The 19,026-nt window shown below is 42.2% G+C and overlaps 1 protein-coding gene across 1 annotated transcript in view; it reads right to left on the bottom strand.

Annotated features, from left to right (window-relative positions):
- The window catches only part of pth2ra (parathyroid hormone 2 receptor a), a 98,725-nt gene that overhangs the window by 27,252 nt on the left and 52,447 nt on the right, over positions 1-19,026 (bottom strand). The window contains exon 8 of the mRNA XM_029644094.2: positions 2,857-2,917. Coding sequence (XP_029499954.1) covers positions 2,857-2,917 — 61 coding nt within the window. The remainder of the gene's footprint in view (positions 1-2,856; positions 2,918-19,026) is intronic.

Genomic DNA, 19,026 nt, shown 5'->3' with positions numbered 1-19,026 from the left:
CAAATGCTTGTTTTGCAATGGTTGAGAAGCATATTTTGAAAATCTGAGATAACAGTGTTGTTAACAAAAGGCTAAGCTTGAGAGCAAATAGATTCATTTAATTTCATTTGCGATTTTCATGAATAGTTAACGTTGCGTTATGGTAATGAGCTTGAGGCTGTAGTCACGATACCGGATCCGGGATGGCTCGACGCAAGAAGTTAATAAAGAAAGAACACTAAACAAACTAACAAAATAACAAAACGAACGTGAAGCTATATAAACCGAGTGCTGACAGGCAACTACACATAGACAATAACCCACAAAACCAAAACAATAAACAACTGCCTCTGATTGGGAACCAATTCAGGCCACCATAGACCTGCATTACCTAGACATACAAAAAAACATAAATATACAAATATACAAAAACCCTAGACAGGACAAAAACACACATACCCACCCTCGTCACACCCCGACCTGACCAAAATAATACATAAAACATAGATAACTATGGTCAGGGCGTGACAGATGTTATTATAATTGGCTTTTCTTTCAAAAACAAGGACATTTCTTAGTAACCCAAAACTTTTGAAGGGTAGTGTATATATATTTTACCCCCTTTTTCTCCCCAATTTCAATCTTGTCTCATCGCTGCAACTCTATAACGGGCTCGGGAGGCAAAGGTCAAGTCATGCATCCTTGGAAACATGACCAGCCAAACCGCACTTCTTAACACCCACCCGCTAGCTGCATGTGTTGACGGAAACACTGTTCAACTGACAACCGAGATCAGCCTGCAGGCGCCCAGCCCACCACAAGGAGTCGCTAGAGCACGATGAGCCAGGTAAAGCTCCCCCTCCAGCCAAACCCTCCCCTAATCCAGATGACACTGGACCAATTGTGCACCACCCTATGGGACTCCCGGTCAAGGCCAGTTGTAATACAGCCCAGGATTGAACCCGGGTACGTAGTGCGATGCAGTGCCTCAGTGCCGCTGCACCACTACGGAGGCTGGAAAATTAGTTTTTTTATTTCATGCTTGTTTTCATATCCACCACTCTTGACAACCATGTGTCTGAACGTGGGGAATGAACTGTGTTTATTATTCCCACACCTAGATGATACTGCACTCTCGATACCCCTGAATAATCTGCTTTCGTGGTACTGCCGTTCTGATCCCCGGCCCACACTGGGTTTGGGGACTTCGGCAACTAGTAACTTGTCCCCATTGACCGAGCCACTTGTGAGCACTGTTGCCACAGTTAATGCTTGGGCAGGAAGGCCCAGAGAACATGCCCCCTCCCCTGGCCTCCAGCTAGGGTCGCAAGGTCTGCTACACTCCCCGCACCATGGAAGAATCTGCTTTCACCATGCTCTCCTTCAACCCAGACATATGCCGTTGCCCAGAAGCACCAAGATGGTCATAAACTGACCTCGAAGCCACCCCCTGGCCCGGGGAAACCCGCTTCTGGCCTGGACCTTTTCCTTCATGCCTCGGGAACTGCCGAGATGTCTCCGCAAAGGATTTTCATGGGAAAAGTCACGGAAGAGCTGCGTCCTGTTTATGTTTCTCCTCAAAATGGACAGTAAGTACTCCATAGCCGAGCCAAACAACCTTGCTGGGGAAACTGGCTCATTCAAATATTGCAACCCCTTCTCCTCCATACCCTCTACATTCATGAACTCGCCATAACCTGGTAGCACCAGATGGCTAAATGAAGGGATTCCCAGGAAATATTTTTGAACTTACTCTTACCACTGGCCATCTTACTCAAGCACTGGCTACGCAAGCAGAGCAGAAAGTAGTGAGCTTTTAACAAACACAAAAAACAATACCAAGACCAAACTCGCAACATCTAGGGGGACGAGTACGCTCTCCCCACTAACAAACACCTAAGTCGGAGCTGAATCTAGTCTTCGAGTACTTAAAAAGTGTTTAAATTGCTCGACACATTCTTCCTTCAGGCGAGCTGAAGAGCGAAGAATTAAGGTAATGAATTATAGCCAGGAAGGCGGGGCTTCAGAGGGCAGGCTCAGCATTGAATGGCCTGTTGGGTGTGATTTTAGTTTTCCTCAGGTTTTGATAATTAAATATCATTCCAATGCAAGAACCCCAAAATATTGTGCCCACTCGCAGATTTCAACTGCTCCCTTAGTCACTATCCTGGCACCAGGTCTGAATAAAACCTGTTGCCCAGCCAGCAGAATTTGTCTCGTACATATGTTGTTTCGCACATGGCCCTGACCTCACTCTCCGAGGGTGTCTCAGGGGGAATGGGATATGCACTTGTACATGTGTGAAACAGGACAAATATAAGCACCCCTAATTGACCTTTGATGACTCAAAGCATAAAATAGTTTGTCTAGATTCATCCAACATATCATGCTGGTACAGATGATCAAATGAAGGCTGAGGGTGTGACATGGCAACACCTGGAGCGGAGAGCAAAATAATGAAAGGGATGGAGGTGATACATCGATGGCCTATGTTCCACAAAGAACAAAAAGGCCTATATAAGTAAGTACAAAATGCTCAAACCAATATAATTATCTAGAAAGCTATGAAACAGGTAAATCTATTTACTACGGTGATGTTAATTTAAATGTATTCACTATTGTGATGTTGAATATTATGATGTTTTGCATCCCAATTCCTTGGAGGAGATATGGTGCACTTGCTACTGGTAAGGGCACTCTACATAAATTCATATTTATATAGTGCATATGAAGATGTATAATGGAAGCCTGCCAAGGTGCTTGCAAGGGCCATAGCTGGAGGATTCCATCTGGTGAGAAGATCATTGAAGATAGTTATTAGATACTGTATCTACATTAATTACCTAAATACTGAATTTGGACTAGTGTCTCACTCACCTTCCATCTGCCAGTGTTGCCCGGACAACTGCCCATGTTGCCACGAACAGAGCTGGAAACCCTGAAATTGTACATGAGGAAAAGAACATCATCTCTCTACAAATGTTCTAAACACTTACTAAACATAATGCAATTACTTAATTACTTGTTGCATTATTCTGTTCTTAGCTCACTAATAGCATCTCTAATACCTCAGGAACAGGCTAGTTAGACAAACAATGAGTTACTCAACTCAGAAATGGCACTCTGAGCATAATATTTGAAAGCAGGATAATTGAGTGCGTAGGATTTCTCTTCCAGTGAAGGTATTTTAGAGCCAGCTAGAAAGCAGGAAGTTGTGACTCATACTCAACAAATATGTCTCTCTTCCCGTTGGAGCTGAAACGTGCGAATAAGGACAATGCTAGGCCTAAATAGTTATACGATTAGAGCATAAAGGTCTAAGTCATTTTTTGCATTAGAACAGCAAGTATTTATATAATGCGAGTGTAAAAACTATTGAAAGAGAGAAGATTTTCAGAGGACAAATTTAATCTTGGAATCTTACATAAGCAATCACATTTGCATTTTTTTAAACTTCAAACAAGAAAACATGCCGCTCTGCTGAACATAACAGTTCCATCATAACTTCTTTACTCCAATAACCTCATATTTCCTTCATATAAATGTAATTACATGGTTCGCTGGATTGACATGGATTGCAATTTTGTGGTTTAACCAAAGAGACAAAATCACACTGATTGACTGTGATAGAAAGGATTGTTTGTCTGTTTGTTTGTTTTTGTGTGTGTGACTGTGTGTAAGTCAGTGTAAGTGTTTGTGCCTGCCTGCTTGCCAGCTATCTGCATGTGTTGGGTTTGTCAACAACAGGGTTTTCGAGGGCCACAGATTTTTTTCAGACCAATTTGTTTGTCAAAACAATAGAAAATATATATACAGGTCCATTATAACTTCTACATACTGGAAATCTAAACTCAGTAAATATTTGTATGAACATAACAAGATTCAATAACTGAGACATAAACTGAACAAGTTCCACAGACATGTGACTAACAGAAATGGAAAAATGTGTCCCTGAACAAAGGGGGGGTCAAAATCAAAAGTAACAGTCAGTATCTGGTGTGGCCACCAGCTGCAAGTACTGCAGTGCATCTCCTCCTCATGGACTGCACCAGATTTGCCAGTTATTGCTGTGAAATGTTACCCCACTCTTCCACCAAGGAAGGTCCAAGCCCTCACCCTCCGATCCAACAAGTCCCAGATGTGCTCAATGGGATTGAGATCCGGGCTCTTCGCTGGCCATGGCAGAACACTGACATTCCTGTCTTGGTGGCATTGTCATGCTGGAGCGTCATGTCAGGATGAGCCTGCAGGAAGGGTACCACAAGAGGGAGGAGGATGTCTTCCCTGTAACGCACAGCGTTGAGATTGCCTGCAATGACAACAAGCTCAGTCCTATGATGCTCTGACACACCGTCCCAGACCATGATGGACCCTCTCTAACCAATGTGAAATGGCTAGCTAGTTAGCGGTGGTGCGCTCTAATAGCGTTTCAGTCGGTGATGTCACTCACTCTGAGACCTGAAGTAGTTGTTCCCCTTGCTCTGCAAGGGCCGCGGCTTTTGTGGCGCGATGGGTAACGATGCTTCGTGGGTGTCAGTTGTTGATGTGTGCTGGTTCGAGCCCAGGTTGGGGCGAGGAGAGGGACGGAAACTATACTGTTACACCTCCACCTCCAAATCAATCCCGCTCCAGAGTACAGGCCTCGTTGTAACGCTCATTCCATCGACGATAAACAGCAGGGCATCTTTCTTTTGGTGTTTTTCAGAGTCCGTAGAAAGGTCTCTTTAGTGTTCTATGTTTTCCTAACTGTGACCTGAATTGCCTACTGTCTGTAAGCTGTTAGTGTCTTAACGACCGTTCCACAGGTGCATGTTCATTAATTGTGGTTTATTGAACAAGCACGGTAAACAGTGTTTAAACCCTTTACAATGAAGATCTGTGAAGTTATTTGTATTTTTACTAATTATCTTTGAAAGACAGGGTCCTGTAAAAGGGACGTTTCTTTTTTTTGCTGAGTTTCGTCTTAGACATTCAAGAGTGGCCTGGAGTTTTTTTTCAAATCCCAAATAATTGTTTCCCTCCAAAATACACAAACCTCCGGAGCACACCCATAGGCCACGTTTCTCGTTAGCGATGGGATTTAGGCTTACGAGTGTTTTTAGGCTTACGAGTGTTTTAACGATGCATCTTTACTACAAAGATGTACATAAAATGTGTTTCCCAAAACACCACGCAGAAAGAACGTTCGTTAAGTGCGTCGCTGGACCATGTACTATACCGATACTGATAGGATTGAAAGAAAGGCAGAGCTGCTCTCTGATAAGCTTTCTTCAGTCAAATCTTAATTTAACGTTCTAATCATTCCACAATTCTGCCGATGGTTCAGCTCCTAGAGAGATATCACCTTTTTTTAGGGGCTATATCAGCTTTAATATTGCAGATAGATTGTGGCTTCCATGAATATAATTGTCTGCATCATTTCCAATTGCGCACATTGTAACACATCATGAAATATAGAGGAAAAAATGTGACAGTGTAGCATACAAAATAGAACTCAATTGACTGAACATTATATTTATTTCAATATGACTGAAATATACACTGAATGTACAAAACCTTAGGAACTGTCACACTCGTCTGAATGAGTGGACCAAGATGTAGCGTGGTATGGTTCCATCCTCTTTATTTTGAAGTGAAATTCAAAGAAAACAATAAATACAAAACGAAATGTGAAGCTGCTATAGTACTCACATAGTCAAGATCCCACAAAGGGGAACTGGCTGCCTAAATATGATCCCCAATCAGAGACAACGATTAACAGCTGCCTCTGATTGGGATCCATACCAGGCCAACATAGAAATATAATTACCTAGATGACCCACCCTAGTCACACCCCGACCTAACCAACATAGAGAATAAAAAGCTCTCTATGTTCAGGGCGTGACAGGAACATGACCTGCTCTTTTCATGACATAGACTGACCAGGTGAATCTACGTGAAAGCTATGATCCCTCACTGATGTCACCACCTGTTAAATCCACCTTAATCCGTGTAGATGAAGGGGAGGAGACAGGTTCATTTTAAGCCTTAATACAATTGAGACATGGTTTGTGTATGAGTGCTATTCAGAGGGGGAATGGGCAAGACAAAATATTTAAACGTCTTTAAAAGGGGTATGGTTGTAGGTGCCAGGCACACCAGTTTGAGTGTGTCAAGAACTGCAATGGTGCTGTGTTTTCCAACGCTGCTGTGTATCAAGAATGGCCCACCACCCAAAGGATATCCAGCCAACTTGACACAACTGGGAAAAGGAAAGGGGGATACTTAGTCAGTTGTACAACTGAACGCATTCAGCTGAAATGTGTCTTCCGCATTTAACCCAACCCCTCTGAATCAGAGAGGTGCGGGGGGCTGCCTTATTTGACATCCACGTGATCGGCACCTGGGGAACAGTGGGTTAACTGCCTTGCTCAACTGTGGGAAGCATTGGAGTTAACATGGGCCAGCATCCCTGTGGAATGCTTTTGACACCTTGTAGCTTATGCCCCGATGAATTAAAGCTTTTCTGGGGACAAAAGAGGATGCAACTCAATATTAGGAAGGTTTTCTTAATGTTGTGTACACCTAGTGTACGGTGCATTCGAAAAGTTATTCAGACCCCTTGACTTTTTCCACATTTTGTTATGTTACAGCCTTATTCTAAAATTGATTAAACTATTTTTTTCCCTCATCAATCTACGCACAATACCACACAAAGCAAAAACAGGCTTTTAGAAATTTTTGCTCATTTCTAAGAAATTAAAAACAGAAATACCTTATTTACATAAGTATTCAGACCCTTTGCTATGTAATTTGGAAAGGCACACATCTGTCTATTTAAGGTCCCACAGTTGACAGCGCATGTCAGAGCAAAAACCAAGCCACGAGGTCGAAGGAATTGTCAGTAGAGCTCCGGGACAGAATTGTGTCGAGGCATCAATCTGGGGAAGGGTACCAAAACATTTCTGCAGCATTGAAGGTCCCAAAGAACACAGTGGCCTCCATCATTCTTAAATGGAAGAAGTTTGGAACCACCACCTAGAGCTGGCTCTCCGGCCAAACTGAGCAATCGAGGGAGAAGGGCTTTGGTAGGGGAAGTGACCAAGAACCTGATGGTCACTCTGACAGCACGCCAGAGTTCCTCTGAGGAGATGGGAGAACCTTCCAGAAGGACAACCATCTCTGCAGCACTCCACCAATCAGGCCTTTATGGGAGAGTGGCTAGAATGAAGCCGCTTCTCAATAAAAGGCACATGACAGCCTGCTTGGAGTTTGCCAAAAGGCACCTAAAGACACTCAGAAAATTAGAAACAAGATTATCTGGTCTGATGAAACCAACATTGAACTCATTGGCCTGAATGCCATGCGTCACATCTAAAGGAAACCTAGTACCATCCCTACGGTGAAGCATGGTGGTGGCAGCATCATGGTGTGGGGATATTTGTCAGCGGCAGGGACTGGGAGACCAGTCAGGATAATGCCACTTTAAGAATATTTACATCGAGGGAAAGACAAACGAAGCAAAGTACAGAGAGATCCTTGATGATAACCTGTTCCAGAGAGTTCAGGACCTCAGACTGGGGCGAAGGTTCACCTTCCAACTGGACAATGACCCTAAGCACACAATCAAGACAATGCAGGAGAGGCTTCGGGACAAGTCTCTGAGTGGGCCAGCCAGAGCCCAGACTTTAACCCAATCGAACATCTCTGGAGAGACCTGAAAATAGCTGTGCAGCGACGCTCCCCATCCAACCTGACAGAGCTTGAGAGGATCTGCAGAGAAGAATGGGAGAAACTCCCAGAAATACAGGTGTGCCAAGCTTGAGGCGTCATACCCAAGAAGACTCGAGGCTGTAATTGTTTCCAAAGGTGCTTCAACAAAGTACTGAGTAAATGGTTTGAGTACTTATTTAAATATGATATTTCATTCGTTGTTTGTTTTATAAATGTGCCAAAATTTCTACAACCAGTTTTTTCGTTATCATTATGGGGCATTGTGTGTAGATTGATGAGAATTTAAAAAAAAATACGTTTTAAGGGATTTAAACGTATTCTACAAGAACCAATATCACTCCCTAAAAAGAAAACCCTATGGAACAATCCTTGGAAAGCTTTTCAGAATTCACGGATAAATTGGTCCACTTGGAAAACTAAAGGCATTGAAAGCATAAATGACTTGGCCATAGGAAATACATGTATTTCCATGACAGCATTAAAAATACATTTTGGATTCACCAATGCAGTTATTTTCAAATACATGCAACTTAAAAGTTTTATATCTGTCAGCACTCATACATCTATTTCCCAAAGACAACCTCTGGATATGACGCTGAGCACGTGCACTCAAATTCTTTGGTCGACCATGGCAAGGCCTGTTCTGAGTGGAACCTGTCTTATAGCCCAGGCCATCTTTATGTAGCGCAACAATTTTTTTGTCAGATCCTCAGAGAGTTCTTTGCCATGAGGTGCCATGTTGAACTTCCAGTAACCAGTCAGTGTGAGGGAGTGTGAGAGCGATGATACCAAATTTAACACACCTGCTCCCCATTCACACCTGAGACATTGTAACAATAACGAGTCACATGACACCGGGGAGGGAAAATGGCTAATTGGGCCCAATTTGGACATTTTCACTTAGGAGTGTACTCACTTTTGTTGCCAGCGGTTTAGACATTAATGACTGTGTGTTGAGTTATTTTGAGGGGACAGCAAATTTACACTGTTATACCAGCTGTACACTCACTACTTTACATTGTAGCAAAGTGTCATTTCTTCAGTGTTGTCACATGAAAAGATATACTCAAATATTTACAAAAATGTGAGGCGTGTACTCACTTTTGTGATATACTGTGATATACTGTGTGTGTATATATATATGTATATATATATATATATATATATACCTTATAAATACCTTAAAAAGTTTGGGGTCACTTTGAAATGTCCTTGTTTTTGAGAGAAAAGCACATTTTGTTGTCCATTAAAATAACATCACATTGATCAGAAATACAGTGTAGACATTGTGAATGTTGTAAATGACTATTGTAGCTGGAAACGGCTGATGTTTTATGGAATATCCACATAGGCGTACAGAGCCCCATTATCAGCAACCATCACTCCTGTGTTCCAATGGCACGTTGTGTTAGCTAATCCAAGTTTATCATTTTAAAAGGCTAATTAAACCATTTTGCAATTATGTTAGCACAGCTGAAAACTGTTATTCTGACTAAAGAAGCAATAAAACTGACTTTCTTTAGACTAGTTGAGTATCTGGAGCATCAGCATTTGTGGGTTCGATTACAGATTAAAAATGGCCAGAAACAAATACATTTCTTCTGAAACTCATCAGTCTATTCTTGTTCTGAGAAATGAAGGCTATTTCATGTGAGAAATTGCCAAGAAACTGAAGATCTAGTACAACGCTTCACAGAACAGCGCAATCTGTCTCTAACCAGACTAGAAAGCGGAGTGGGAGGCCCCGGTGCACAACTGAGCAAGAGGACAAGTACATTAGAGTGTCTAGTTTGAGAAACAGATGCCCCACAAGTCCTCGACTGGCAGCTTCATTAAATAGTACCTGCAAAACACCAGTCTCAACGTCAACAGTGAAGAAGCGACTCCGTGATGCTGGCCTCATGGCAAGCATACACCAGATTCACAGACTAGTGCAAATAAACTTAAACAAAGCAGAATCAGGATATGATTGCCTACACTCCATTGTTATTCACTTCAGATCCCGCCTTCATTCCGCTTTGACCAACTTTTTTGACTGTGTGTGATTCCAGGCTGGTGATAGGCTACTTTGCTTTACAGAGGTGCCGGTATGCATTTCCCGAAAAAAAGGGAGGCACTGGTAGGGGCTCTGGACAGCTCCGCCCCAAGTCAAGCACTGCCTTTCCTTCTGAAAAAAGTATTTATTCAGCATCTACATTTCAAAGGTGTCTTTCATGCCTCCTGCTCCCTACCAGGAGGAACACATCAAACGAGGATGGGCATGAATAAAGCACAATTTACCATAAGAGACTTCTTATTACTCATGCCCCATCCTTGTTTGATGTGCTATATTCATGCCCCATCCTCGTTCTGATGTATAAAAACAAACAGAGCAACAGTCAGAGGAGGTTGTAAGCGGATTTGTATCGATGCTGCTTCTGATGATTGTTTTCTGAATGTGCTTCTTACACAGCATTGGTGAGAAGAAACTACTCTAATAGTAGAGTTGTGAGATCAACAATCAATTCTCCCTGGGGCAGGACTCACTATCTGAGCATTTTATGAAATACCGACTAAAAAGAGTGTGAAGAAAAATGCTCCAACAAATGATATTCAGTGTGAATAGAGGAGTGCGGTTACAAAGTAGGGAATAAGTTTAAGTTAGGAGAGAATCTTCATGCCAGTAGACTTGCTTATGCTCAGATAGCTTTGCTGTATGTGTTGTTAGAGTTGTCTCCCTGCAGAGACAGAGGCATGCCTTGAGTTTCTGTGATGCTCACCGATTAAGAACAACATTGAAGTGTCCTATGGAGGGTCCTTTGGGGTCATAAAGTATCGTGGTTCTAGGATCATAAAAGTAAGGATTTGATATTGGCCACAATTTCAGTGGCCGGGCGCCCTAAGGGGCCAGGGAAAGGTTCTCAACATCTCCCCTTGTCCTGTGGGTATTGTGGTTCCAATGATAAAATGAAGACCAAGATAATTATTTCATATTATGTTGAAAAAAATAGAAAGGAATATTAGTTCTTAAGATCTACACCACGTCCAACCAACTTCATAGTCTCATATCCAATTAGCAACGTGAGACAGGCGAAAAAGAGAAGTTTGCCTCAAGCTAAATAACCAACACCACTATAACCATAATTGCCACAACACACCTATCTGAGCAGCACACCTGAATCCCAGTGGTAGAGTAGAGTTTTAAAACCACAATCATCCTGTCTCAGTTATAGTAACTCTACTCAGAATGTTTTTTTTCCCTTAAAATGGAGTCCAACCTTTACTTCAATAGAGAAACTAGTAGGACCTGATCCTATAGTACTAGGGACTCAGTGGGAATCTATGTTATGAGTACTTGTCATCAGCAGGTGGAAAACACACACATAGTGGGAGAGATGATGACCTTGGAGTCTGTGATTCAGATGCGTCGGCGACAGGCTGGCGTGGGAGCACAGAGTGATGATTCAATCACAATTTATGGCATTGTCCCAATGGCTGGCCATATTATGTTTGCTATCACAGGAGGGAAGCACACCTCCACTGTGGCATTTCCCAGAGAAGAACGTTCCCACAGACCTTGGGAGTACGGATACCGTCTGAAGTGTGAAGATTGATGAAAACTTGAATCGACAAAATTAATGTTACTGTTTGAATGAAACTGTTGTGTTTGGATTGTTTCAAGAGTTCATAAAGAGCTGTACATTTTTACATGTCTAATTACATTGTATCTTTTACGGTTGATGCATTTTCAGAGAGACAGGGCTGAAATTGTATGTTGGGTTTTTCGGTTTTCAGGCACATTTCTGTTGTCCTTAACATTCGAATTGAATTGAGTTGATTCGATTTTAATCTGGGTGTGATGTCCTGCCTTTTGTCTTCCCCCAGAAATGTGCAAAGTAATGTTAATTCATGTTGGGGGTGAGTTTCCGTTTGGTCTAAGTTTAATTGTGAACTTGTTTGCAAGCTCCATGTGTGTGCAGACAGACACACATTCAACTTTTTCACTTGGAGATGATAAAAAAAAAAACTTGGAACCACGTACGTCTTATTAGTAGAGTTATTTACTCTGTCTTATATACTGTAATGAATGCTCCACTACATGTACACTGGAAGTGTCAATTCATTTGTGACTAGTACAACGTATTAGTTGATTGGAGTAAATGCATGCCTCATTTAAAGAGTAAACTCTTTGATTGAATATATGTTAAAAATTGTATTGGTCTATTGGTAAATGTGATTTACACTATACACATAGCATTATGCATAGGTTTTAACTTTACATCTCTGGCTAAGATAGATTTCATAAATTAAAGCTTGGACTGTGGTCGCTATAAACAGCTCATAAGTCCGATAATCACATAAAGTTATGTTAGAATACAGGTACTTAAAATATCTGAGTGGGGATGCCGAAACTCGCAAAATGGTTATGTCTATTTTGGTTTACGTTTGACCTATGGCATTTATTCAGTCAGATGAATGTAGTTTATTGTTACAATGTGCGCTGAAAGTTGGGAAGCAAGTTCAGGGAGTGAGTGTTGTAATAAATAAATACAACGTAATACAAAACAAGGAAAAACGAATGACGCACAGACATGACACTGGAACAGAAACAATGACGCCTGGGGAAGGAAACAAAGGGAGTGACATATACAGGGAAGGTAATCAGGGAAGTGATGGAGTCCAGTTGCAGGACGCCGACCAAAATGATGATCCCAGGGATCAGGAGCGGAACGGTCACCCCTGCTGATGCGTGGGAACCTGACAGACCAGCTGAGGCATGAGAGCCTGGCGAGCCGGCAGAGGCAGAGGCAGGGGAGCCTGGCGAGCCGGCAGAGGCAGGGGAGCCTGGCGATCTGGCTGAGGCATAAGAACCTGTAGCGGCTCCCGGACCCAACGTCATTCCCACTGACACAAAAAAAATAAACACTCTCTGATGCTTCCCTTAGGTGAGGAAAGTGCAGGGAGTGAGTGCTTTAATAAATAAATACAACATGATACAAAACAAGGAAACACGAACAGCGCATAGAGGCCGGAGAGGGAGCACGTGACATTTACAATTATCTACAATCTTTTTAATCTCAACCACACATGCACACACAAAACTATACAAAACTATATGTACTTATGCGCACACAAACACACACACACACACACACACTAGGGCTGGCACAATTACCGTTTAATAACCATGTAACCGACGGTTTAAGACTGTCATGACCCTTTTTTGTTGTTGCGTGGAACGAACAGCTGACTGTAGACGGGGCGGCCGTGCGGTTGAGTCTGTTTCTGCTGTAACATGGACTCTACAACGTGACTAAACTTTGTTGCTCTTGGCTGAAACAAGCACAGTGTTGCAGCAAACAAGTCTTTGGTTACCAGTATTTAAAAAGAAAAGTTATTAGGGGGACCGCAGTCACTTGGCTGACAAATAACCATCATCCAAAATTGCATGACCGTCACAGCCCTAATAAACCCACCCACCCACACACACACAAACAAGCATGTTATTTTAAGGGTTGTCATGGTGGACTGAAGTGTGGTTCAATTCAACTCTGCTTGAACCACGCTGTCACTGGTAAATCGTTTGGGCTGGACACAGCAGAGGGGTATAATACGATGCACGCTAGATCTACTCAGCGTCTTCTAAAGCTAGCCAGCTCCGTATCTCGACGGTGGATACTGCTCGTCTGTCTTCTGCTAACTCTATCAGGCTTGGAATTGTGCAATCATGTTGCACGTGAATAGCCGAATGCCAAACTCAAATCAAATTAACCTCTTCAGTCGACCCTCTACTTTTTTGAACATTTTGTTAAAAATCGCGCAACATTTCAGCGCCCTGCTACTCATGCCAGGAATATAGTACGTTCATATGGTTAGAATGTGTGGATAGGAAACCCTCGGACGTTTTTAAAACTGGTTAAATCACGACTGTGGCTATTACATAACGTGCGTTACATCGGAAAGCGCAGGAAAACCTGATCACAGAATATGGAAATAAATATCCTTGCGCCACTTCCAGCAATTGTTAACAGTGAGCCGAATTAGATAAGACCGAGCATTCAACTCCCACAGCATCCCCATGTTGTCTAGAGTCTTGTGAATTGAATCCTCTTTGATTCTTGGTTGAACCGAAAGAGGGGCACGACTTACCTCCGGTCTCCGCCCAGATCATTCCGGAAGAGCTCTCTCCTGAAATGTTTTCCAAGACGACAGCTAATGATTTCTACATCGCCTATGGATGATTTTTATCGCTTATTAACGTTTACTAATACCTAAAGTAGCATTACAAACGTATTTCGAAGTGATTTGTGAAAGTTTATCGTCTACTTTTTGAATTTTAAAAAATTACGTTACGTTGTGAAATCGCTGTTTTTTTCGTTTATCACACAGTCTACATATAACGATATCTTGGCTTTATATGGCCCGATTTAATCGAAATAAAGACCCAATAGTGTTTATGGGACATCTAGGAGTGCCAACAAAGAAGATGGTGAAAGGTAATGACTGTTTTCTATTTTATTGTGCGGTTTGTGTAACGCCGAAATGCTAATTATTTTGTTTACGTCCCCTGCTGTGCTTTTCTGTTGTAGTGTATTGGTGCATGCTATCAGATAATAGCTTCTCATGCTGTCGCCGAAAAGCATTTTAAAAATCTGACTTGTTGCCTGGATTCACAACGAGTGTAGCTTTAATTTGATACCCTGCATGTGTATTTTAATGAACTTTTGAGTTTTAACTAATACTATTAGCATTTAGCGTAGCGCATTTGCATTTCCAGAGCTCTAGTTGGGACGCAAGCGTCCCAACTAGAGGCAAGAGGTTAAATTAAATTAAATTGTCATATGCGCCGAATACAGATGTAGACCTTACAGTGAAATGCTTACTTACAAGCCATAAACCAACAATGCAGTTTTAAGTTAAGAAAATAACAACAAAAAATACATAATTAAAGAGCAGCAGTAAAATAACAATAGCGAGGCTATAGACAGGGGGTACCGGTACAGAGTCAATGTGCAGGGGCACCGGTTAGTCGGTAATTGAGGTAATATGTACATGTAGGTAGAGTTATTAAAGTGACTATGCATAGATAACAGAGAGTAGCAGCAGCAAAGAAGAGGGGATTGGGACACTGCAAAAAGTCTGTGTAGCCATTTGATTAGATGTTCAGGAGTCTTCTGGCTTGGGGGTAGAAGCTGTTTAGAAGCCTCTTGGACCTAGACTTGGTGCTCCGGTATCGCTTGCCGTGTGGTAGCAGAGAGAACGGTCTATGACTAGGGTGGTTGGAGTCTTTGACAATTTTTTGGGCTGACACCGCCTGGTGTAGGAGTCCTGGATGGCAGGAAGCCCGGTGATGTACTGGGCCGTACGTTCTACCTTCTGTCGTGCCTTGCGGTCAGCGGCCAGGCAGTTTCCATACCAGGCAGTCATGCAACCCGTCAGGATGCATCTGAGGACCCATGCCAAATCTTTCCAGTCTCCTGATGGGGAATAGGTTTTGTCATGCCCTCTTCAGGACTGTCTTGGTGTGCTTGGACCATGTTAGTTTGTTGGTTATGGGGACGCCAAGGAACGTAAAGCTCTCAACCTGCTCCACTACAGCCCCGTCCTGTAGTCCACAATCATCTCCTTTATCTTGATCACATGGAGGGAGAGGTTGTTGTCCTTGCACCACACAGTCAGGTATCTGACCTCCTCCCTATACAGTAGGCTGTCTCGTCGTTGTCAGTGATCAGGCCTACCACTGTTGTGTCATCAGAAAACGTGCAGTCATGAGTGAACAGGGAGTACAGTAGGGGACTGGGCACGTACCCCTGAGGGGCCCCCGTGTTGAGGATCAGCGTGGCGGATGTGTTGTTACCTACCCTTACCACCTGGGGGCGGCCTGTCAGGAAGTCCAGGATCCAGTTGCAGAGGGAGGTGTTTAGTCCCAGGGTCCTTAGCTTAGTGATGAGCTTTGAGGGCACTGTGATGTTAAATGCTGAGCTGTAGTCAATGAATAGCATTCTCACACAGGTGTTCATTTTGTCCAGGTGGGAAAGGGCAGTGCGGAGTGCAATAGATATTCCATCATCTGTGGATCAGTTGGGGCGGTATGCAAATTGGAGTGGGTCTAGGGTTTCTGGGATAATGGTGTTGATGTGAGCCATGACCATCCTTTCAAAGCACTTCATGGGATGGCGTATTGCTGCAGAATGATGTGGTAGCAATATTGTTTAAGTGTGCCTTGAATTCTAACTAAATCACAGACAGTGTCAGCAGCAAAGCACCCCCACACCATAACTCCTTCTCCTCCATGCTTTACGGTGAGAAAAACACATGTGGAGATCATCCGTTCACCCACACTGCGTCTCAGAAAGACATGACGGTTGGAACCAAAAATCTCCAATTTGAACTGCAGACCAAAGGACAAATCATTTCCACCAGTCTAATGTCCATTGCTCGTGTTTCTTGGCCCAAGCAAGTCTCTTCTTATTGGTGTCCTTTAATAGTGTTTTCTTTGCAGGAATTCGACCATGAAGGCCTGATTCACACAGTCTCCTCTGAACCGTTGATGTTGAGATGTATCTGTTACTTTAACTCTATGAAGCATTTATTTGGGATGACATTTCTGAGGATAGTAATTAATGAACGTATCCTCTGCAGCAGAGATAACTCTGGGTCTTCCATTCCTGTGACGGTCCTCATGAGAGCCAGTTTCATCATAGAGCTTGATGGTTTTTGCGATTGTACTTGAAGAAACTTGGCATTTTCCGTATTGACTAACCTTCGTGTCTTAAAGTAATGATGGATTGTCATTTCTCTTTGCTTATTTGAGCTGTTCTTGCTATATGGACTTGGTAATTTACCAAATAGAGCAATCTTCTGTACAGTGAGGGAAAAAAGTATTTGATCCCCTGCTGATTTTGTACGTTTTCCCACTGACAAAGAAATGATCCGTCTATAATTTTAATTAAAATACAAATCAATTTATAACATTTTTGACATGCGTTTTTCTGGATTTTTCTGTTGTTATTCTGTCTCTCACTGTTCAAATAAACCTACCATTAAAATTATAGACTGATCATTTCTTTGTCAGTGGGCAAACGTACAAAATCAGCAGGTGATCAAATACTTTTTCCCTCACTGTATACCCCACCACCTTGTCACAACACAACTGATTGGCTCAAACGCATTAAGAAGGAAAGACATTCCACAAATGAACTTTTAACTAGTAACACCTGTTAACTTAAATGCAGTCCAGGTGACTACCTCACGAAGATTGTTGAGAGAATGCCAGGAGTGTGCAAAGCTGTCATCAAGGCAAAGGGTGGCTATTTGAAGAGCCTCAAATATATTTTGATTTGTTTAACACTTTTTTGGTTACTACATGATTCCATATGTGTTATTTCATAGTTTTGATGTCTTCACTATTAATCTACAATGTAGAAAATAGTAAAAAATAAAGAAAACCCTTTAATGAGTAGGGTTGCGGAACTGGTGGCAGTGAAGTCAGACGCAGGAGAGCAGAAATAGGTAATAGCCGGAGCAGTAAAGGGGTCAATGGAACGCACATTCAACATGGAATGCACATTCAACATGTCTAATCTAACAAAGTGGATATTCGTCAAATCCGTCATGATATATCTATTGTAACAGGTCCACAATGTGGTTACTCAAGTCCGATTTTGATATATTTGGCTGTTTTCACGGCATAACATTTCGAAGTTGTCCCTTTTCAGGTTTAGAAAAAGTGACTGTTAAATGCTTACTCCCGTTCATATAATCTGGTTAGAATAGATGGTCATCATAGTCGTTTCAAAGTAATTTTTTAAGGTTTAAGGTTTAAAGTGACATGAACATGAACATGTGTTGGGGTTAACATCCATACAAGCGTTATACTATTTTTACCTCAACATAGTGTGAAATACACAGAAATAATAGCCAAAATGTAGGCTAATTCTGCTGGGGAGCAATGAGGATATTCGGGATCTTTCCCCAACGGCCCACACATTTTCATTGCAAATCGATTGCTTTGGTCGAGTTTGACTGACTGGGTTTATATACATCATTGCAAGATCTGCGCAACACACTCAAAATAACGACGACCTCGAACATGCCCCCATGTATTGACACTGATATCATGCAAAGGTGAGAAGGTCAGTGAAGGTTGGGTCGAGATGGTCAGTGGGCAAAATCCAGACATGAAAGATTGCCTTGAAAGAGACAGTGTTGTAGGTCAAAAACGTCAACACAGGAGAGAGAAAGCAGATTTTGCTTTCTTGGATACATGAATTCTGCTGGACGATTTAGCATAGGTAGCTGGAGTCCAAATATAGAGGACAAGGATGGGAGGTTGATAGGCATCAGGCACAGAAATTGAAAACCATATTTCAGTAGCTCGGAAGAAAACAGGAAGAAAGCGGAAAAATTTATGAAATATGAAGATGTGTCCAGGGCGATTGATCCTAAGAGACTACCAATGAATAGGCCGAGGCCAATAGAGAGTGATAGGAATAACATTCTTCACTAAGGTTGGTTTCTTAGCATTCACAACCATGGTTATCAACTGTACCAATGAAATGGAAAGTAAAATCACAGAAAATATATGTTGTGGTGGCAGCTGCAGAGAGGTACTTAGGTGTAAAAGATTTTACTGCAGAAGAGTTACAAGGTGTGTTGAACGACAGTGTCCCATCCTCCCAGGCTGCCAGCCTGGTGTATGATCAGATAGGGCCAAGTAGTGAAATAGTGGTGAGGTTTTAACCCATAAGAATATAAACTCTGCCTAAGCCGGAGGAGTAGTGGTGGTGGTGGTGGGGGGAGGGGGTGTCTACTAATTATATGGAGGATCATTTAGCTATTTGAATTTGAATTTTAAGACCCCTTGAAGTATCCCCCCTCCAAAAATCTAAAATTATTTTTGGCTTTACCACTATTAGCCCATACAAATGGAATAACATAATCACTACTTGGAACAACAGAAAGTCCCCCCAAACAATCTAATGGAAGTTTGTTCTGAAGTGTCTGTCCTGTATCTGAGAGATGTAAGAAAGACCAGGAAACATTTGTTATTTTGTATTTAACCCCTCATATTTGGCACTAAACAGTCTCTGTTCTGTATATACTTCCATAATCTTTTAAAAATGGTACCGGGGGACCTTTAAACGAGTCTAGTGAGTCTTGTGCACATCCTAGATCAAAAGAAGGTGAGAGTCTCACGTTTCCACAGATGGGGCCTATTAGTGCGTAGCCCAAACTGTTTGGACGCTACAGACGATTTTGTGAAAAGACCGATTTTTGGGATGTCTCATGGTCTGATAAACACCTCTCTACTGTAGCTCTGTGAACTTTTACCGGAGATATGGAAATGAGACA

Source organism: Oncorhynchus nerka, linkage group LG3 (genome assembly GCF_034236695.1).
Source record: "Oncorhynchus nerka isolate Pitt River linkage group LG3, Oner_Uvic_2.0, whole genome shotgun sequence".
NCBI lineage: Eukaryota > Metazoa > Chordata > Actinopteri > Salmoniformes > Salmonidae > Oncorhynchus > Oncorhynchus nerka.
The sequence above is the reverse complement of the archived record's forward strand: the minus strand, read 5'-3'. Positions and strand labels throughout refer to the sequence as shown.